The sequence below is a fragment of the Leucoraja erinacea genome, chromosome 33 (genome assembly GCF_028641065.1).
Source record: "Leucoraja erinacea ecotype New England chromosome 33, Leri_hhj_1, whole genome shotgun sequence".
Lineage (NCBI taxonomy): Eukaryota > Metazoa > Chordata > Chondrichthyes > Rajiformes > Rajidae > Leucoraja > Leucoraja erinaceus.
The window spans coordinates 5497048-5521024 of NC_073409.1; the positions used below are offsets into that span (position 1 = coordinate 5497048).

Below are 23977 nucleotides of genomic sequence, written 5' to 3' on the forward strand. Positions count from 1 at the left end.
TTCTTCTTCTTGCGTATGGCATACACAGCCTAAAGTTGTAGGACAACTTGTTCTATTTGACCTTATTTGATTGTGCACGCCAGGTTGATGGCATTCGTCGAAACAGGGCGGACCACGTGAAGGTTGCAATCTCCCACCCCAGAGTTGAGACAAACATTGAGAACATGCCCTCTGTGTGCACTGTCCTTCCCTATTCTGTTAACATCCCTGTGAAATCTTAATAATATAACCTTGCACCCACGACACCCACCCACCCAGAAAATTAGAACATTCTTACATAAATATGTAATTTAAGCCAGGATTTGAGTCTTTTTTTCATGTTTTCCATTGACAATGAGACAAGCAACCATTTTCTCAAGTACAACTTTGAATAAAATTGGCGTGATCAGAATTAGTTCTGTTTGGAAGCCTAATAAATTAACTATGCCCACTCACATATTTTGTTAGACTTCCAAGCTGATGTATGGAAGTCCTTAACAGCCAGTTTCAGAAGAAAGGTATTATATGTGCAATGCTAGAAGGTTTGCAGTTTTCAACAAGTGACTTTGTCACTTAAGTTCAAAACATTTAAAATTGTTTAAATTAAAACTTTGCCGAGCACCAGAGCTCTGTCCATTCTGGAGATCTGGATCTCACGTTTTAATTCCCCTTCCCATTCCCACATCGACCTGTTTATTCCCCGACACCTCCACTGCAATGTTGAGGCCAAACGCAAACTGGAGCATTCTGTCTAAATATTCTACCCCAACAGCATGAACATTGAATTCTTCAATTTCAAGAAACCCGTGCCACCTCAGTTTTTGTATCCCACATCTACTCTGGTTCTCTCACACACTCGTTTTCTCCCACAGCATTCTTTCCCCCGCTCCACCCTCCCCTCCCAGTTACCTATCACTCTGTTTCTCTCCCCACCCCATATGTATACCATCTGCTCATCACTTGTATACTCCTCCTATTGGAATCACCTACCACCTCACTGCTCATCCCTTTCCACTCTTGGTCACTGCCTCAGAGGGCGGTGGAGGCCAGTTCTCTGGATGCTTTCAAGAGAGAGTTAGATAGAGCTCTTAAAGATAGCAGAGTCAAGGGATATGGGGAGAAGGCAGGAACGGGGTACTGATTGTGGATGAACAGCCATGATCACACTGAATGGAAGTGCTGGCTCGAAGGGCCAAATGGCCTACTCCTGCACATATTGTCTATTGTCGATCTGCCACCATCCCTCTTTATTCAATTCCACTCTTCAACTTCCTTTCCCATCTGATTCCAGAATCTGCAGACTTCTGTTCCCTACTTATCACATCCCAGGCTCTTCTGCTTTCTACACCCTTCCCTTCTCACCTGGCTCTTATCTGCCAATTAATCCCTCTTCACCTGTTATTTACTGGCTCTTGCCTCCCCACTTCCACCGCTTGATACCCTTTCCGTGATACTTCCTCACTCCTTTTCAGTCCAAATGAATGGTCTCAACCTGAAACCGACTATCCACTTCATTTCCACAGATGCTGTCTGATCCACTGAGTTATTCCAGGATTGCTCCATTTCTTTTGCACCAGATTCCTGTATCTGTAATCTCGAACCTCCTAACAAATGTATAATATCCACACAACTGTGATGTGCATTGGTGTACTGATAACTCCTGCTTTCCTTTCTACCCAATTTCTTTTTTTTAATTTCTGACCCATATCTCTCAACTAAATTTAAAATTTAATGATATTTACTCAACCAGATCTGTTAGTATAAATGAGAAAGCACAAGTAACAGTTTTGCCAGAGACGTTGGTGATCCACAGACTTTGTGTGTGTGTGTGTGTGTGTGTGTGACTTTGTGTGTGTGTGTGTGTGTGTGTGTGTGCGCACATCTGGCTGGTTTTGTGTGTATGTGTCTTTGTGTGTAGCTCGATGTAGATGAATTGGACTTCAGTCTTCACTGCAAATGCTGAGTTAGCAGATTCTTGATTAGTCTTAGAAATCATGTATCGGAGTCTTTTCTGCTTAGTTCATCTAATCACTGCAACTTGAATTCTGAGTTTGGTGTGGTGGAAGAAAAGATAGCATTGTCATACTAAGCCTGACTGTAGTGATTGCCATGGTAAAACATGAAAAGAAAATGCAGACTCTGACACAGACTTGCTGATGAACAGAATAGTTGTGTAAAGCAGTAATTATCCACAAGTATGCTAACGTGCTCCATAGAGGGAGGCCAGATTAAATACACGAGGTCCTGCTGGAGCTAAACGCCGCTTATATTTCAGCTAAAATTAAATCAGAATCATGTCATTTAAAAGACTCTCAGAACCAAACCCCAGAGAATAAATTAAATAATTTATTCTCGTAGGTACAAGCATCTCTGTGCCAATCAGTTATAATGAAACTGATACCACTGCGAATTCACTAGCACAGTTTTAATTATGGATGTGTGTATATATCAGGATGACACCATGTGCACACAGTGTACAATGCAGTAACAAATGGGGTTAACCCCAGTTGTCTTCACACATTGTTTTGTAGCCAGCAAGATGGTGTATCGATTGTCATGAACTCCAACACTGTCCTATTAAACATTCTCTTCATAAAGAAGCTCATGCTGAAGTAAAGTGGATAATGGACTTTGTTTCTGTTCTTAACATGGTAAGCTATGAGTGCACTTTTATTAAAGAAAATCTTTTTTAAATTTGTTTTTGTTTTTTAAAGCTGTGTTATTTGGCATCTCGATTTATGCCGTATTTTCTTGGACTTGAATGATGTGCTTCATGGAGTCAATTCAAATTATTCTGATTTGGAAGTAAACAAATTAATTGCTATGATACACACTTATTGAATGCGGCATTCTACAATTAAGCTTGATAAACAATTAATGAGTATTTATGGATATAGTTAGAAAATTAGAGTCAAATGTTATGCATTAATTCAAGTTGCTCACATTCAGTCTGCACCTTTTCTCACCACTCCCAAGCAAATGAGACTTGGTCCATCGGAACAGGCAGCATCTCTGGAGAGAAGGAATGGGTTACGTTTCAGATCGAGACCCTTCTTCAGACCCTTCTTCCTTCGATACCCTTACTCCAGCATTTTATGTCTATCTTCGGTTTAAACCAGCATCTGCAGTTCCTTCCTAATCCATTCATTATGGAAGTCACATAACTTTTTCCAGAACAAGAATTATCTCTTAATTTTCAATGGCTACATTTAATTCCACCATCCAACAAAACCAGAATTGTGAACATCATAATGTAGGAACAGGAATAAGTGATTTAGCCCATCTGGCCTTTTCCCACACGTCAGTGCAATCATGATTAATCTAGCTTCACGTACCTGCCTTTGCCCATATTTTTTTCATTTTTTAAAAACTAGTCTATCACAGATTTTAAATTGACTAACGCCGTAGCATTAAATTCAATTTACAGGTTACATTTTAACTTCAACCACACTTTATCTGGTTCAAATTTTTAGGCATGTCTCCAGATTTTGAACTTTCAACCAATGGAAATTATTTCTTCCAAACACTCTTGTCTCTCCTTGATATCTTGAAAGCAACCCTATCACACCCTTGTCCACTATGCACATAGATCCCTGAATCTTTCTGGACATTAGTGCTTCTAGGTTTGTTTTGGAATATATGGTCCTCTAACCTAATTGGGTCCAAAGTAAATGTTAAATTTGTATTTTATGGAAGTATATTTTCCAGATTCTCAAGTCATTTGATCTTTTTTATCATTTACTTTTCTTTTCTTTACGCTAATAATAGTCAGGAGAACAGGCTGAGCTGGAGATGTATCTGTAATCTGAATTGGTCTAACTGCATGAAAGTTTGGGATGTCTGACCCCGTACTGCAAGATTTGCCTCTATTTAGATGACCAAACTGTAATGAAACTGCCTAATTGAGTTTGATTGGGAGCCAAGGCTAAGTTCTGAACTCCGAGTACCAGAACAGGGCTTCAAAAAGCTAATGTGACTATGGCAGCACTCTGTAGCCAGTGTTCTTAATGTCAAGTTGATATTATTTATTCATTGTTATGTAATGTTTTTTTATTATTATGTGCATAAAATATGGGGAGAATAGATAGGGTGAATGCTGTGTTTTATCCAGTTAAGGGGAATCAAGAACTCATGGACATAGGTTTAACGTGAGAGGAGAAAGAATTTATAGGCACCTGAGAGGTTCACGTGGAGGGTGGTGGGTATATAGAACGAGCTGCCAAAGGAAGTAGTTGAGGGAGGTACTGCAACATTTAAAAGACTTTTGGACAGGTACGTAGATATGAAAGGTTTAGAGAGATGTGGACCAAATGTGGGCAGATGAGATGAATGTAGGTGGAGTATCTTGGTCAGAACTAAGTTGGATTGAAGGGTCTACTTCATGCTGAATGACTCTTTGACTGTATGTAGTGAATATTACTTCTAAGCTCATTCTTTTGGGCCTGTTGTGTATTAATGACATAACCATTACCAGGTAAAGAAGCCTTTATTAATGTTTTTGCATTTTGACGTGAATCTGAAAGGGAGGGAAGCACTAGAACTCGGACATCAAGTAACAAATATAGAAAATGTAATTATATTTCATGTGAAAATATGTTACTTATCTGGGGGAACAAATAGAATTCTAGAACTGTATCTACTGAATTTTAAGGTCACCAGATCATTCTCAAATCCCATTCCTTTTGAGCTTTGTCCTTTCCATCATCCTCGAGAACCTTTATGTGACTGAGATTCAGATTCCTCACTTCTCTGTCATGTGCCACGCACCATCGCCTTTAAAATGAACTCGATAAACACAAACCTGCTGTTGCTATAAAGTTTGTAGAGATCTATGATACCATTGTGAACACTGCTGACAACTCCATGCTTTCATTTGGGTGGAGTGCTTGGATACACATTGTTTTGGAGCAAGGCATTTGTTGCAGTAAGGTTTACCTGAAGCCATATGGTATCCAGTTCCCAGCCAATAAAAGAGCATTTAAAAGAATTGTGTGAATTTAACTAATGTGTTCAGTGTGGAACTGTAACTGGGTAAATTATTTTGGAATTTAAACTTTGGGCATGTCATTAGAAGCTATCCAGTTAATGTGAAATAATGTTAAACACAGCAGTGACATACAGGGCGTGTTGTGTTTATGACTAAACATTCCCAGCTGCCTATGTTCACAATGACATCAGCATAAAGGATGGAGCTAGCTGGCTTATGCTTTGTTTCTAAGAAACCCATCCAGCACTCATCTTGTTTTTCAGCACTCAGCTATTTCCTCTGCACCCAAGATTTACACTGAGCTAAACCAGTGGTTTTCACATGTGTTCTGTATTTTCTATTAGGATAAAATAGGTAAAGGGATTTATTTTAATGTTTGCTTCCTTTTGCTGGTTATTGTTCTGTTACATTATCTTGAAATCATTCGAAATGTATTTGGACATTAGTTTTTATCCTGTTTTTCTTTCTCTCTGATTTTTGAAACTGGAACAAACATTTCAAGTTATTTTCATATTATGAAATTGTTAGCGGCTTCCACAAGTGCTAACTACTATTCTGAACTTCTTTAAAATAAACCATTTGTTTAAGCAGCATTTCATTCCCACTCCCTCATAAATACAGTTTGTACTGGTGATTTGTTTTTTTGACATATGAAGTGAAATTAGATGCAGTATTACAAAGTTGTATTTGAAGAGAATTATTCCTTCCTACTTTGAAGTTTGAATTATTATAACATTATGTTGATTATTTTCCAATTATATATAGTTACTGACTCGTCATTTGCTAGAGTAAATATAGACCCTCGTTCACCTTGTGCTCTGCCTTGTATTTTTTGTGTCCGGCTGAATTGCTTAAAGCTAAATGACTCATTTTATTGATTTATCGTGTAGCATATGATGTGTTCATTTGTGTACCTTTGCACTAGTGAGTAAAGCAACACATAACATGGTGATCACCTAATTTGCTCCCATGTCATTTAAAACTCATTATTGCTGCTCATCTCATTGCTTTTTCACATACCCTGTTTAAGCAAATCGACCAATACGCTGCACTTGAGTTCAGTAGAATGAAACGTGATCACATTAAAACGTGCACAAATTTTCTGTGGATTAATAGGATAGATTGTGGAATACTGTTTTCTCTTGCTCAGTGTCGGGGTTCTCAGTGTCAAAATAGGAGGTTGACAATTCAAGTTGGAAGATGAAGAAACTTCACCCAGAGATTAGAGAATCCTCAGAATTCTCTATGCAAGAGGCCCCGTCACTGAATAAACTCAAGCAGATCAATACATCTTCAGCAATTAAGGGATATGAGGTGAGTACAGTCGAGTGGCTGAGGTAAAGACTCATTGTGATATGGAATTGTGGAAGGCCGGAAGAATGAATGGCCTCTAACTCCACTCTTATTATGATCAAGATACACAACAAATTGGATGGTGTATGCTGGAGTAAAAAAAAAACCTTTCAGCCTGCCATTTAAACAGAAGATGGTGATTATTAAACTTGACTAAATCAGCTTCAAAATTAAAGGTAAAATATTGAATAAATAGTTTCTTGTAGAAATCCTTGTTAGTAAACCCCATTGACTTTAATTATTATGTTACAGGTTTAAGCACGAGCTATATAGGTATTAATATTCAATCTACAAAGTTTATGAATTGCTGCTTTGCAATGTACAGCGTGATTTCACAAACTAGACCAATACTCTCTCGTAAACATTATTGTCTCCGACTGATCGGAACTTGAAGATAGACACAAAATGCTGGAGTAACTTCAGACTGAAGAAGGGCCTTGACCCGAAACGTCACCCATTCCTTCTCTCCAGAGATGCTGCCTGTCCCGCTGTACAGCATCTGCAATTCCTTCCGACACATGTTTCGAACTTGTGCAGTTTGTGACTCACAATGCGTCAATAAGCATCAACTATCTTTTTTACTTGAACTAAATCTACTGTTAGTATTGCACTGATACCAGAAATAACAACAAAAAATTGCCACCTAATTAGTGTAGGAAAGACCTGCAGATGCTGGTTTAAATCGAAGGTAGACACAAAATGCTGGAGTAATTCAGCGGGACAGGCAGCATCTCTGGTGAGAAGGAATGGGTGACGTTTCGGGTCGAGACCTTTCTTCAGACTGAAGACTGAAGAAGGGTCTCGACCCGAAACGTCACCCATTCCTTCTCTCCAGAGATGCTGCCTGGCCCGCTGAGTTACTCCAGCATTTTGTGGCCACCTAAATAGTGTTTATGCTGACTGTATACTTAATAGCTGTAGTATAAATTACTTTTAATACAATAATTACATTTGTATTCAATAAACGTTTTCTGATTATTTTGGGAAGTACAATTGTCATGTAAACCTTTGCACAAAAATTACATACTTTATGCAGATCAAATGGTTCCTGTAAGTTTTCTCAGTTGGGTCTCTGTTACTTCTGAATAAAATATTCTGAGTTCAAGCTCCTCTAAGATTTGAATGTATGGTTTTAGATGGCATTTCACTGAAGTATTCTTTATTATGTTGTATTAAATTAAGACGTCTCTTATTTCAGCTGATTTGGGTAGATCGACAGACAGGCTGATCTCTTAATGACCTGCAAAATAATCTTCCACCAAAATATTTGACTAATCTCATTCATTATTTGCTATCTTTTTTGCTACATTTTGTTTAAAGCAAACGGTGTCTACAATTGAATAGTAATTACTTGAACATCTTGCATACTATCCTAACAAAGAATATGAAATCATTGGTAGACACAAAATGCTGGAATCGCCTTCGATTTAAACCAGCATCTGCAGTTCTTTCCTACATGATATGAAATCATTAGTTTATTTAATTATTTTAAACAGGAGTCATCTACATTTTTTAGAATACTTCAAGATGTAAGATATTCCCCACAAGTAAATAATATGTAAACAGTGGAAGAACTTTATATTTCTAATTTTATACAACACATTCTGTTTCATTTCTGTGAAGAGGACACAGAAAAAGGCATAAGTCTGCACCGCCAAGAGGTGTTATCCTAGCCTACTGTGTTTTAGTTAAATGATATCAGGATGTTTGGTGTGGTCAGTCTGTTATTGTGCAAAGACAAGTTGTATTGATTGAAATAAATGGAATCCATCATAACCGTTATTCTTTGGTCAGTCAACATGAAATAAAGCAACTTAACTATTTGAATCAAACCATTAATTTTTGTATGCAAGAATGTCAAATATATTTTGGCATTAGCAAAAAATAATATTGCATTACTCCTCCCCTCCGGCATCCATCGTCACTTGTCTTTCTCAATTACCCAACCCATAATTTGTCTGCTGGCAACTAGACATGTAATACTCTGACCACTCATTTGCAACTTTGCCCCAGAATTGAACTTGTTGCCTTTTGTGGGATGTTATATTTTGTGGAAAACTGAAATAACTTTTGGTCTTGGTTACTATAGGGCAAGTGCAGTTTGGAATCTGAAAAGTAGCGCTTGAACCCACCATCTTCTCATGAGCAAAGATGCTACCACAAGCCATGCCTAATATCCATTAGCAGGTGGCTTGGAAATTGAAGCTTCAAAGAAAACTCCATGTCATTGAAATGCAAAGTGCTGGAAGAATTCATCAGATCGGGCAGCATCTGTGGAGACAATGTACAAGTGATGTTTCGGGTTGGGACCGTTCCTCCTCCCCCTCTTCCTGGACCCCTGTAGGCCTTCTACCCTCTCTGGACTTTTGGTGTGAAGTCGGAAGAAAGGTCGTGCCTTGAAATGCCATCTGTCCATTTCCTACACAGATGCTGCCTGACCTGCTGAGTTCTTCCAGCACGTCATTTGCTCCAGATTCTTGGGCATTGTGATTTGATATTTAATATTTGGGGGGGGGAAATCATCTGTAGAATACAGTATTTCTGTCATGTAGGTAAAGTGTATATGAAAGGTTCGGGTAAATGCTGGAGAATTTTCACACATTTATAGAGATAATATATAATCGTGCCATAATTAAATATCACTGTGCTAAGACAAATTATGGTCTGAACTTCAGGAGATGCTATTGACAATGTAATTTTGAGTATCCAAAAGTGATTGCATAAATATTCAGGTGGACTATGCTCATTTTAGTAGTACTAATGGAAATAGCTGGACTCCTCATGGAATTATTCCTGAATTACATTTCCTATTGTATTCTTTACAGATTGAACTGGAAATGACACTGTCATACACACAATTGTTCATATTTTGTACATTTTAATGATTACAATGATGTTCTGAAATATTTACCTTGCTCAATATATAATTGTGGCTGCAGAATAAAATGTTGCTGTAGTTTTGTTGGCATTGCAGAATTTACAGTAAAACCCAGAAAGGGCTCCGCAACATGTCCAATGACAGCTGCAATTATAATCGCCGTGAAGTGCTAAATTTTAATTCCTGCTGCTAATTATTGGCTAGGTTTGGTATCAGCTGGTAACAAAGGATCGACTGTTTTTTCATCATGAATCCTTCTCTATGTATGATGGGATGTGGACATTATTACATTTAACGAGGAAACAAGGGCTTTTATAACTGGCCGTGTTCACATCTTTCAATGTCTACTGAGGACTAACTGCCACCCGAAGTGAAACGTAATGGAGGAATACATTCGGAAACTTGTATTTTGTGATTTAAAAGAGCCCCATGTAATTGTTTGACCATTTTAATTGTCCCACAAACAGCTGGCATGAACACAAATAATCCTTGTCAGTTTCTTGCACATCTTTTGTCTTGTGCCAATTGTTCATGATTACCCATGATTACGGGTGGAGAGTTTATTGTTGACTGAGCTTTGTGAACTTGTGGAACTGCCATCTACAACATGTAGCGTTGTTTAGTATTTGGAGCAGCTTCTTGTAACAATTCGTATGCATTGAAACTGAAAGCTAATAAAAAGGATGAATAGATATCCTGTGCATTAAGTAGACTCTGTTTGTTGTTTACAGATACTATAGATGAGTACTTTGAATATGACGCAGAGGAGTTTTTGTTTTCTCTGACCTTGCTAATCACAGAGGGCCGGACACCAGAATGCTCTGTGAAAGGTCGTACAGAAGGGTGTCACTGCCCTCCAGCACAGCTTGGACAGTCCTTAAGTACAAAGCACGAATGCACTGAAAAAGTGCCGCAGGTATAGATTCATAACTAAAGTTCTCGCCATATATTAAAATTTAAGAGTGTTTTATTATCATATGTTCCGAAATGAAACATGAAATGTACAGAATTCCTATTTTTTCTTAAACTTTTCTTTCAAATAAACATCATATCTACCGGCACAAAATTATAAGATTTGATTGGTTCTAGAAAATGTTGTTCAGATATTTTTCTAATAATTTTCTTTTCCTTTGCACCTGTGTTTTGACAGTGTTATCAGGCCAAAAGAACCAAATCTCAGGTTTTGGTTCTGTGGAGGAATAACATTTCCATCATGGTTGAGGTGATGTTGCTTCCTGACTGTTGCTATAGTGATGCAGATGGTCCATCCACTGAGGGAAGTGATATAAACGACCCTGCTATCAAACAGGATGCTTTACTGCTAGAAAGGTGGTCTTTACAGCCACTGCCCAAACAGTAAGTCTTTGTTCTTCATTGTAATGAAACACTCAAAAAAAATGAACAAAATCAATGACTATCTATATATTTTTTCCTCCTTTTGTCTTGTATAAAAAAATGAATAATGCCATACAGTTGAAACAAAGAATATAAATACAGAAACCATTGTCTAAGTAAGAATTAGCTTACAGGCCATGTATTTTGTTGGAATGTGTTCAGGCACAGCACACTACAGCTGTGGGTTTACTCATTTTGTTTCACAACAAGTAAAACACAGCATCTTTTATAGGTACAATGTAAATTTCTTGGTGCAATCATTGTGATAAATTGTAAAATAATGCTACTGCTACACATGTGTAATGCTACACATGCTACTGAAAGCATGTGACTACATTTAGTGTTGAATGCATCTTTAAAGTATTTCCCAGTCTTTTATAGCCTGCTCTACCAAATAGTATTGAATAAAATGTGTAGCAGTCTCCTGGGTAGTTAAATTTATCGCTGTGCATCTCGATTTACAGGTGTTTACATGACTTGTTATAGTTCAATGCCACAATTTCCGGCACATTAGCATTAAATTGCTATATCCTCCTGTTCAGATTCCCTGGGTTTATACGTTTAGTTTTTGCATTGGGAGGAATATTTTTCTCTGAGAAAAACCTCCGTTAATTTGAATAATGGATGAAGTACTCTGCAGCACTGTGATTAAAAACAAAGTAAAAATTAGGAGGTTAAATATAAATTTGGGTAAAACATAAATAAGTTTCACTCACCTTCAGAAAATACAAGTACCTTTGGTGTCTTTAATTCCACAGGGCACCAAGAAGGGTTACCAAGCAAAATGTTATGTGGGCCCATAATGATCAGTTAGGGATGATGCCCAAAACCTGTGTCACATGAGTTTGTTTTAATTGAGGTGGCTTCAAGGTAGAGCAGAGGTAGGGAGGTTATTTGGTACACGTAATTGGCAGCTGTAGATACAGCCATGAGTAGCGGAGCCATTTAAATCTGAGAATGATCTCTGGAACAGATATGTAGATGTCATGGGGGGGACTTTTGGCCTGGATGAGAAGTGACCACGGTATTGCTTAACTAGATGCCCTTATAAATTATCATGCAGGGCGATAAGAGAAAGGGGCAACTGCAGCATAGTTTTGAAATACCTTGAGAATGAGGAAACTGTCAGGTATATATTAGAATTACCAAGTCTTTTGGTTAATGAATGCATAGTTGAAGAGTTTTGGTGTGTAGCACATCTACTTTCTTAAACAAAATCATGAAATCATTGACACGTTGGGCACCAATTGCGTTCTTAACTGAATGACTTGTTTGAGAAAGACGAGCAAGAGTTACCATTCCCTTCACTTCCCCAGTCAAGTATTTCTCATTGTCCAATGACAATTAGATTTTGAGAGTGTTTCACTAGTGTCTGTGTTTAACAGATACTTAGTTTTATTAACGCTTTGTACTAACTATTATTAATATTTCCCTCTTTTTAATCATAAGAACTGGAGATCGTTTTATTGAAGAGAAAAGCCTTCTGCAGGCTGTCCGTTCTTATGTCTTCTTTTCTCAGCTGAGTGCTTGGCTGAGTGCGTCACAAGGTGCTGTTCCACGCAATATTCTGTATCGGTGAGTGATATCTGGAATTATTATTATTATATCAAAATTATGATTTTGGATAACTTAAAATTATGCCTTCTTATGAATGTAATCCAGAAATACATTTTTCAAATGTAATGCCTATGTTCATAATAGCATATACTTTGTCTTTTTTAAGGGTAGGGGAGTCAAGGACTAGAGGATATAAATTTAAGGTGAGGGAGGAATGATTTGTAGGAACCTGAAGAGGCAACTTTTTCACTCAGAAATAGGTGGGTGTGTGGAATGAGCTGCCAGAGGAAGTAGTTGAGGCAGGTACAATAACAACATTTAAAAGACCCTTGGCCGGGTACTTGGATAAGAAAGGTTTAGAAGGATATGGGTCAAATTGGGGCAAATGGGACTAGCTTAGATGAGGCAAATTGGTTTGCATGGACATTGAGTTGAAAGGCCTGTTTCAATGCTGTATGACACAGACTGAAATATGGAACTGAGGGAATACTGCTGCAGCCTGTAAGGCTAAATCAAGTAAGAATGTCATTGTTTTGGCCCCAATGCATTTGACAATATGCATTTAGCTCCAATGCCTCTTTATTTAAGGAATGATAGTTTTCAGTGTTTAAGGTAAATAGGGTAAATGAGAAATAAACTACTTTCTTTACTGGATGAGGCCAAAATCTGACACTAACCAAGTTAATGGAGAGTTTGAACGATAGCATCATACAATATTCTAATGCTTTTGTTTGTGACATCTTAAATTTGTTGTTTTTTTTATATTTAGAATAAGTGCAACAGATGAAGACATGTTGCTAAATTTTAATCAGCCTCCAGTTGAACATGTGTTTCCAGTTCCTAATATTTCACACAGCCTGGCTTTGCGAGTGAGCGTTCTGTCCTTGCCAAGGCAGCCAAGTTACCCGCTGTTAACATGCAGTATTCACACCAACTTCAGTTTCTTTGGGAAAAGTATGCCCAGTCAAGAGAAGGATGCTTATCAACATACCAATGTAAAAGAGCAAGAGTACAGCAACACACCAGGGATCCAACAGAGGTACAACAAGCAGGCTTACACAGCTGTTCGAAACCATGAATTGTTGCCAACAAGTTCCATAAACGTAAGAAAATGCCCTTCTCCTGAGATCTTGGACACAAGCAAAATGGGACCATTAAGTGATGCTGACAAAATACCTGAAATCAGAAATTCACAAACTAAGACTCAACCTTGTAATTGGACAAACACTGCTGAAATAACTAAAGTCCATCGTTGTGAAACCCATTCAGTCAAAACATTAAAGTCATTCTCTGCGACAGATTCCAATCAAACCAGCAGTTCAGCTTCCCAGATTTCTTCAGGTGAAATGAACCCTCTGATAGGAAGCTTGCTTCAGGAAAGGGAAGAAGTGATTGCACGAATTGCCCAACAACTGAGTTACTGTGATCAAAGCCCTCCATCTGTTTCTGGAAGCCATTTTAATACCGTACAAGAGTCAAGTTCGAGTGCAAAGCGACTGCAGAGCTCTTTTGAAGAGGAAAGCCCAAGTACAAGGAAAGAGACTCTCTGTAGTTCTGCCACCCATACTGAAAGCATTTTATTGGAAAATAACAGAAAAAAGAGCAGAACCCCTTCTCACGATACTCCACTCTTGTTATGTAGAAAGGCTAAACTTGACAATGATAAAAAAACTTCACCTAAGCCACAGACACAAAGAAAATTATCTTCTGCAGATTCCTTTCCTGAAACAATTGGCAAATCTGAAACAAAACGTACTGCTGAAAGAACTGTAAGTAAGCATGGTAAATCAGAACTATCACAAGTCAATTACATCGGCAAAATGAACTGGAAATGCGCAGTATCTGGCAACAGTGTAATTGACAAACAATCTAAAGTCGAGTCATCATGTTCTGGTTCCTTTCATAAGAACATTGTGAACTCTACAGATTATTCTGAATTAAAACAACATACCCCTCCCATACATCATGATCCTTCAGAAATTAATACAAATACATTTGATAGAGACAAATCAGACTGCTCCTATACCATTAACTTGGACTCAGGCACTCGTAGTGAAACTGGTGTCAACAATGTAAAAAATAAGCCCGTTAGTACAGAATGCTCATGTACCTGGCATTCAGACTGTGCAGACTGCAGCAAGTTTGGGTCTAAAAATGAATGGAATAAATTGGATATTTCCAGCGAAGACAATTCTGGTACAATAAAAACAAATGAAACTGTCAGTTTTAAGAAGGGAGACCAAGAAAATATTGACGTGCAGATACAGAGCTGTGATTCATCGCACTGCTTACGTAATTTAACGATGCCAAGAAGACTTATTGGAGACTGCAGAGAAAGACCTGGAGAATCTCAAATGCAAACTGTAAGGAAGCTTTACTTTTTCCAACATCGGTAGTTAATGTTATTGGCCTCACATGAAAGCAGTTTAATTTGACTGCATGAAAACTGTTAACATCAGGATTATAGTGTTATAATAAGGTTCATTATTGATGATATACAAGTCTGCATAGAACTCAAAATATAGGAGGTTGTATCTTCATCTCAAATGAATCTAATGGGAACGTCATTCTGTACTTTGGGGGAAATTTCAATGTTTAAAAAAAAAAATAATGTTCAATCCGATATTCGATTGAGGTATTTGTGAATGAGTGAGATGATTAGGTAAGAGATTGTTGTTCCATAGCAATCATTCAATAATTTTAGATTGCTTGAGAGCTAAATTCATAGCCTCGGGAAATGTAGTGGGATAGTGATGCACAATTTTCTGCTTGAAGAAAGCATAACAACAATATACTGTCCAGTTATTTTCATGATTGCAACATCCAGTCACCTCAGAAAGGGGAGGGGTACATTGTCTGTCTGGCCTGGAAAAAACATTGAAGCATGGCACTGTACAGGAGGAAACAGTGCCCAGTGTTTATTTGGGGTTTTGATGACGGAAATGGCTTGTTAAAGACCAGGCCAAGAGGTTCTCCAGGTGTTGTCTTCAATGTGATGGGACGGCACAGTGGTGCAGCGGCACAGTTGCTGCCTTACAGCTCTAGAGGCCTGGGTTCGAACCTGATCATGGGTACTGTCTGTGCGGAGATTATATATGAATTATTCTGCAAATGAAGACTTTGGTCCAGGCAATAGAAGATGGCTGGAGGTTAAATGCAGCTTATTAGAGCAGCCGAATGCATATTCAGTATTTGCAGCAGTATTTTGCTTTTACATATTGGAGTTCAATTAATTTTGGTTCAGAATGGGCAGCAAGAAATGCACAACTCAAAAGCAAAGCAGTGTTTAAGAAGGAACTGCAGGTGCTGGAAAATCGAAGGTAGACAAAAGTGCTGGAGAAACTCAACGGGTGCAGCAGCATCTATGGAGCGATGGGTTTCGGCCCAAAACATTGCCTATTTCCTTCACTTCATAGATGCTGCTGCACCCGCTGAGTTTCCCCAGCACTTTTGTCTATCTTCAAAAGCAAAGCAGCCATGGCAAAAAAGATTGTTCTCCCTAACAGTCAATCCTTCAGTGCAGATAATTAAATAAAGCCACTTCTCTTTGAATGGAGAGCCTCACTGATCTTGTTTACACAGGGTGCCTAGTTATCTAAATGATGTTGCAAGTCTCCCCAACACTAATCTGGAAGGAGCTAGAGACAAAGACTGCAATCATCACCCCCACAGGCTCTGCCAATGTGTTCTATGTCCTGTCCAGTCATGGATGCAGGAAGTAGCAGATCAGTTTAGTTTATTGTCACTCGTACCATGTGCAAGTGAAAAGCTTTTGTTGCGTGCTATCCAGTCAGCAGAAAGACAACACACGATTACAATTGAGCCATTTACAGTGTAAGGGAATAACTTTAGTGCATGGTAAAACAAGCAAAGTCCGATCAAGGGTAGTCTGAAGGTCACCAAAGAGGTAGATAGTAGTTCAGGACTACTCTCTAGTTGTGGTAGGATGATTCAGTTGCCTGATAACAGGTGGGAAGAAGTTGTCCCTGAATCTGGTGATGTGCATATTCACAGATTCAAGTGAGGACACATTTATTGGAACCCATATTGTTCCTCTGAGATTCAGGTAGGAGGCTGCCCTTCCGTTTGTATATGCTGCTCAGTGTGCTGTCGACTCAATGTATCACTGCACACATACATATTATTGCACCCAAATCCAGGAGCAAATTGTGACAATAAAAGTCAGCAAATAGTTCCTCCGTGCTTGACACACAACCTTGTGTGGAGTTTTACAACTTGAAAAAATGTTATTAAAGCACTTAACATGTGGATTCTGAGCATCCTCACAAACATACATGTTCACCATAATCACTTGTTTGGAGGTTGTCAGGGGCATCATAACTCCAAAAAAAAGCAATGCTAATTCATATCATTTTATTTCCTTTTGTGTTAATTTTCAAATTGTTAATTGAACCAACCTATTATTTATTTAAATATAATATTGTTACCTGATGAAAAATGTATGTACGGCACTCTCGGACGTCTTCCTGAGGAAATGTTACAGTGGCTTAAATATTGACGTTGCTTAGATATTCATCTTTTAAAAAAAGAAATGGATGCCAAATCAAAATCCTTTCACAACTGTACATTTATTTTATATTTTGGGAAACACATGCTTCTGACAATCACATTGTTAATCCTAATTTACTTCAAAAATTTGGTGTGAGCCACTTGTTGACCTAATGCTATCCTAGTTGAGGTATGTTTACAATGCTGCAAGGTACAGAGTTCCGAGATTCACACCTGGTGATGATGAAGGAATGATTTTGTATTTTTAAATCCCGATGGTATGCCACTTGGGAATCCTCCAGGTTATGGTGTCCCATCCCTTGTCCTCTTGGATAGCAGAAATCTTAAATGTGCAAGATGCATTTAGTGACCCAAGCTGCTCCAATGTATTTTTAGATGATGGTCACTGCAACCATGATGTGCCAGGATGTATGGAATGCAACATTAAGGCGTTGGATGGAGTATCAATCCAACTTTGTCATGTACGGTCTTTAGCTTCCAAAGTGAGCTGTGTTCTCCAAGCAATTAGAGGCTATTCCATTGCTCTGTTGACTTGAAGAACCTTCATAAAAGCTAAAGTCAAACTGTAGATGGAACTGCTTTGGTTGCCTGAGAATGTTGACAAGTTGGTGACCATTTGTTTTAAATTTCTTGAATTAAGAACATTTTCAATATAGACTGTTTATATTCATACAATTGTATTTTCAATGCAGATGTAGTATTGCAACACAATTAATTCAGAGTGCTATCGTAATTGTCATTGTTGCTATTAAAGTACTTAAGTGTGGTTCACACAACATTTTGGGCTTGCTTGGCACATTTCGCCCGTGACATTGTAAGTACAAGTGGATTGAAGAAGAGGTTAGACATTGAGTTATTTTAATGTAACTTTGATTCAGAAATCTCAGCTGTTTCGAATTGTACTGAAAATAATCTGAAACATCTGGACTATTGAAGACAAAGCAAGTGCAACCTGTTGACATGTGAGAGCTATCTGTCCATCAGTTTTCTCAAGCAATTTACAAATGCACATGTACAAAATAAAATGACTATTATCTTGAAGGATATCTATCAGTGGTCGCATGAAACATATTTTCCAGTGTTTGCAACAATTAGCCAGATTTTGCTGGTCTTTGAAGTGAGCTCCCAGGTAAATGCTGGAGCTGTGGAAGACCAGGTGATCAGCAAGGTCAAAAATGGCCTTGATAGCCAATGAGTCCACACCATCGTCAGGCTCAGCTGCTGCCAAGGTGGTCGAGATTGAACGATTCGGAATGTCTGCAATACTCACAAAGACTGCTCATGTGTTAAATCTTTCTAATAAAAAAATAGAATTTACAATAAATTACTTAAAAAAAAAACATATGCCATTAAAAACAATATTTTAAATAAATATAATTAATCAAGTAGAATGAAATCAATGTATTCACCATTCTCATCACATCCATCTCCACCTGATTCAAATTTAGAGGACAGTTTGCCATGTTTCATTAAAGTGCATGAGGTGGCCATGGGCACACTGTTGAGGGAAAGGCAAGACTTGTGCCTGCACTCACATGTCCCAGTGGTGGAAGCTGGCCACTCCAAACAAGGCTGGTGGCTTTGCGAGAAAAGATTGGCCTATTGTCAAGGTCGAGCATGTCCAATCATCAAATCAGACGATTCAAGATCAAATGCAAGGATGCCCAGGAACCATGATAACCATGAAGTGCATATTCTTCAACTGTGTCATTACTACATTTAGTAAACACACGCAATGGTCTAACTGCTGTCCAAAGAATGGAGGAGAGTTAACCAAGAGCGAAAATAGAGAGTCACTACCCACTGGGAAAGGGGAAGGAACAGTTTGAAGAACTCTTCACCCATGACTATTTCATAGACACATAGAAAATAGGTGCACGAGGAGGCCATTTGGCCCTTCAAGCCACCAACGCCATTCATTGTGATCATGGTTGATCATCCACAATTAGTAACCCATGCGTGCCTTCTCCCAATATCCCTTGATTCTGCTAGCCCGTAGAGCTCTATCTAACTCTTTTCAATTCAGCCAGTGAATTGGCCTCTACTGCCTTCTGTGGCAAAGAATTCCACAAATTCACAACTCTCTGGGTGAAAAAGATTTTCTCATCTCCATTTTAAATGGCCTCCTCCTTAGACTGGCCCCTGGTTCTGGACTCCCCCAACATTGGGACCATTTTTTCTGTATCTAGCTTGTCCAGTCCTTTCACCTTCATTCTATCCGACAGCAATCCATCCCAGACTGACAAGATGCCAGCAGGCAAATGATAAAACCAGTAAAACCTTGAACAGAGAGAATCTTCAGTTACACATTTGCAACATCATCTCTCACTTCCGGGAAGGGGAGGACATGCCTGGGAACCTCAAATCCCACAATTATGACCATCTCCAAGAAAGAAGACATAGGAGTATTGCGTACGTTTTTGGTCTCCAAATCTGAGTAAAGACATTCTTGCCATAGAGGGAGTACTGAGAAGGTTCACCAGACTGATTCCTGGGATGTAAGGACTTTCATATGAAGAAAGACTGGATAGATTTGGCTTGTACTCGCTAGAATTTAGAAGATTGAGGGGGGATCTTATAGAAACTTACACAATTCTTAAGGGGTTGGACAGGCTAGATGCAGGAAGATTGTTCCTGATGTTGGGGAAGTCCAGAACAAGGGGTCACAGTTTAAGGATAAAGGGGAAATCTTTCAGGACCGAGATGAGAAAAACATTTTTCATACAGAGAGTGGTGAATCTCTGGAACTCTCTGCCACAGAGGGTAGTTGAGGCCAGTTCATTGGCTATATTTAAGAGTGAGTTAGATGTGGCCCTTGTGGCTAAATGGATCAGGGGGTATGGAGAGAAGGCAGGTACAGGATACTGAGTTGGATGATCAGCCATGATGATATTGAATGGCGGTGCAGGCTCGAAGGGCCGAATGGCCTACTCCTGCACCTATTTTCTATGTTTCTATCCAATTGAGGTAACAACAGAGGGTTCATGCTGTCTACTGCAGGGGAGAAACAATCATAGCCAGGGTCGTCCTCTATCCTCTGGAGTATCAAAAGAGCTACAATCCTGAATAGCATTGTGGATTTTACCTATCCAATTATGTTCTTTCTATATGGATTCAGACACAAAGGACATGATCTTCACCACGTGTTAACTCCCAAACAAAATATTGGAAACTGGATTAGCCACAATATATGATTGTTTTATGACCTCTGAAAATCTTTTACTTTCATCATTGTACGATAAGGTTGCCTCCAAAAAATTGTCTGCACTTGCTTCGATGGCATGATGGCATACAAGCCTTGGTGTGAGCCAAGTCTTTAAAAGGCCCACTCTCAGAGGGGAATGCTGTTTGGAAGACTGAAACAGCATCCTAACTATTTCCTCAGTCTCACTGAACTATACTTCATCTTCAGCAAGCATCCCACTGAAATAGAATGACTAATAGAAAATGGAACTACATTGAAGTTGATCGACAAGATAAATGGGAAACTGCTAAATCTACATCATCCTCATTCTAAATCCAAAATCTCTCCACCCTCAGTCATGGAACTGCAATACACAGTTAAAGCATGTGGACTTAGATATTCGAGGGCTGAATCCCAATCATCATTGAGTCTACACTATAATGAAAAGATCATAACTGATTGATTGATTGATTAGCAAAGGAGAATAAATCATGGCATTACCAAGGTTGTTTCACGAACGGATTAAAAAAAAATCCTGATTTTAACTTTTTTTTGCTTTTATTTCCCAACTGCAGATATTAAGATTTAGGTGTAATAGGCTGTCGGTAGGGACCCCTGTATCATTGGACCCTAGCTGGGATGCAGAGAGAAAGAGGGAGGGCAATGACATCGGAAATTTCAAGAAGACGGGTGGTTGATCAAATAGGTCTCGTCAATAGGAAATGATGGCTTATGTTGCTGTTGAGAGGCAAGTAAGACGGATTCAGTGAGTGAGTCAGAAGACACTGAGAAACACAAGCCTGTTGGGCCCAGATGTTTTTGACTCCCAATAGCACCACTTTTCAAGTGGCCTGGAAAACTCGTCCAATTGGCCAAAATGGGTCAAATTTGCCATCTTCTTCTTGCGTATGGTGTCCACAGCCTAAAGTTGTAGGTCAACTTGTTCTATTTGATCTAGTTTGTGTACATTGGGTTGATTACATTAGTCGAAACAGGGTGGACCACGTGAAGGTTGGAATTTCCCATCCCATTTGCCATCTGATGATAATCTATTTTTCATTCTCCCTCCACTAATTCTAGAAGTGTGGACTGAGGGTTTGGTCTGAGAAATCTTATTGCATCCAACCCAAACTACTCAGTTTTGGTTAAAATCAACCTCACACCACATCATGTCCTAGCATGAACATTCCAATTTTAGCACTCATAATAATAATAATTCGTATCCACTCTTGCATTTTTGGTTCGTTTTTTTTCAGCTGTTTGTTCACACGGACAAAAGACTCATTTGATCTTACTCAAGCTCACTGTATTTATTGCTTGTAAACAAAAGAGTTATAGTGAGAGTTGGAAATTCAAATAAAGAGCAATGGCATTTGTTATTAAGTTGCAATATCCCCGCATAACACGCTGTCCCAATAAAGACATTTAAAAAAATATCCTGCTCTAAAACTTGAAATAAAGATAATAATAAATATTTTTCTTGCAGAAGAATTTTTCAAAATCTCCTCTGAGACCTTCTGTGAACTTTTGGAAGAAACAGAATCGCCGTTCGTTAGATGGGATTTCAACAAAAGTTTTTCATCCATGTACTGGATTACCCTTACATTCAAGTCCTGTAAGTTAATAGCATTGATGGTAGAATAAAACAAATATATATTTTCAGTAAGAATATAATTTACAACTTTGGACTGTTTATGAAAGCTTTACAACATGGCAATAGAAAATATGTTATTACTTTGGAAAGAGTGCAGAGAAGATTTTCAAAGGCTCGAGGGGCTGAGGTATGAGGAAAGATCGGGCTGGCAAGGGGTACACGAGGCCGAGGTGTATAACATCATGAGAGGAATAGATATGGTGAATGGACAGTCTTTTTCCCTGCATAGAGGAATCAAGAACTAGCGGCATAGGTTCAAGAGGAAAGGGGGAAAATTTAATACAAACCTAAGGGCCAACCTTTTCACACAGTGGGTGGTGACTGTATGCCAGAGGAACGTATTGAGGCAGGTACAATAACAACATTTAAAAGACATTTGAACAAGTAACATAGATAGGAAAAGTTTGGAGGGATGTTGGCCAAACTCTGGCAAATAGGACAAGTGGGTATAACAGACCTGTTACCATGCCATCTGACTATAATTGAAATACTATATTCAGCTAGATAATATTAAAATTGTATTCTACATCCTGAGTATCCCATGAAACGTGCTTACTAGTTTGGTTCTAGTTTCATGAAAGTTCATGTGGATCCTTCTCTTTGCTTTAGTTCACCAAGGGGAATTTAAAATGTTTAAAACTTTCAAAGTGACGCAGTTACGTGGAACAAAGCAATTTTATTACAACCAATGAAGTGAGATTTGAACAATTTAAATTCCATTGCCACCAATTACATTTATATTGAATTTGGTCAGATAGGAAAATAGCAACTTTTTTCCTCCATATACTTCAATAACTTGTTTCACAGTAGCATAATTTAACAGTGTTACTGTGTATAGCCATGGTTTTGAATGTCATTAATAAATATAGTGTTTTTTTCTGGTGGATATCCTTTTCAATGTTCATCTATGCTGTCAGTGCTAACAACGTTTGATATTTATGAGTCATGCCGCTATGGTTGTTTATCAAAGTCTGGAAATTAAACTCGACATCCTCTTTATGTTTGGCAAGCAAACATGATGTAATTTTGGTTTCAACTCTTAAAAGTTTTGAAATGCTCACCATTGCTGTTTTCAGCATTTTTGAGCAGGTGAGGTACCTCAATTTCCAGTCTCCGAGAATAGTTGAAAGAATCTTTTTTGACAGGTAATAATTCTAATACTGAATTCTGCCTCTTCAGTCAATCCAGTTAGAACTAGGTGAATGAACTTGTGATGTGCAATGGCTGAAGCAGATTACTGTGAAAGGTTTATGTAATATTCAGTTGCTTGTAAGCTTAAATAAATTAATGTCCTTGATCTAATTTGAAAAAAGAAAATAGTTGTAAGAGCTTAGATCTCCTAATACGAGTTATGTTACTGGGTCATGTGTAAATATAGAGAGCATAGAATATTCTAACAAAAAAGACAATGCGGTTGGCAAGAGCTTTACTTTTCACTAAAGGTGAACTACGGAAGTAATGACGCGTTCCCAGAATGCTTTCGGGGTAGGTTTGTCGATTGTAGTACTTTAGTGCGACAATGAAATAGATTTGACCTAAATGTTTATGACGGCGATGGTGAGAATAAATCCATTAAAAATCTGACAACTATCTTAAAATAAGCAATTGACTGAAATTGACATTAAATTTGAGAGGATGAAGGAAGAGTGTTATTTGATGGAATAATAAATGAGCCAGCTCACAGTCAACTTAGCAGAAGTTAATTGTGAGAAGTTGTAAACATACTAGCGATAGCCATCCGTTTGTAAATATATGAAGAGAAGAGGATTGATAAAGATGAATGTTGATGCACTAAAACAATTGCAGTTGAGACAACAAAGACAAGGCATTGTAGGCATGCCAGTAACATGTTTGTTATAGGTAAAAATAATTGTCAAAGGGGAAGAGAATAGAACGCTATTAATCTAAGGGAACCAGAAACAAGACCTCTAGAGGTGAGCTTGGAGATGCAAGGAACTGCAGATGTTGGAACCTTGGCCAAAACATACAGTGCTGGAGGAACTCAGCGTGTCAGGCAGCATCTGTGGAGGGAAATGAAGAGGCGACGTTTTGGGTCAGGACTCTTCTTTGGATTGATAAGCTGGTCTTGGTGAGCTAACTGGATTTCATACAAATAAAATTGATGATAGAGAAACTACTAGGATCAAAGATACACAAGACTTTGATTTCTACCTGTTTGTGTTAATTAGTGTTGACATGCAAACAGTCCCATCGGCCCACCGAGTCAATGCTGACCATCCATCACCCATTCACACTAATTTGATGTTATCCCACTTTCGCATCCACTCTCTCCACATTAAGACCAAATTGCAGAGGCCAATTAACTTTAAAATAGAATGTAAATGCTCTCATGGAATCATACAGCATGAATATAGGCCCTTTAGGCCAGCATGTTCACGTCAAGCATCAAGTACCCATCTATTCTAATTCCACTTTCCAATACTGTGTCATGGCAATTCT

General features: G+C 38.4%; 1 protein-coding gene across 5 annotated transcripts in view; it reads left to right on the top strand.

Annotated features, from left to right (window-relative positions):
• The window catches only part of atosa (atos homolog A), a 63523-nt gene that overhangs the window by 23237 nt on the left and 16309 nt on the right, over window positions 1–23977 (top strand). For 3 of the 5 annotated variants that reach the window (XR_008726092.1, XM_055661088.1, XM_055661090.1), the window contains exons 2-6: window positions 9929–10113; window positions 10348–10553; window positions 12042–12167; window positions 12919–14512; window positions 21350–21478. Coding sequence is in view for 4 of the 5 variants with exons in the window: in XM_055661088.1 (XP_055517063.1) it covers window positions 9929–10113; window positions 10348–10553; window positions 12042–12167; window positions 12919–14512; window positions 21350–21478 (2240 nt within the window). In the remaining variant the exon portion in view is untranslated. Of the gene's footprint in view, window positions 1–2510; window positions 2631–9928; window positions 10114–10347; window positions 10554–12041; window positions 12168–12918; window positions 14513–21349; window positions 21479–23977 lie in introns of all 5 variants that reach the window. The other 2 variants (XM_055661089.1, XM_055661092.1) reach the window with 1 other exon arrangement.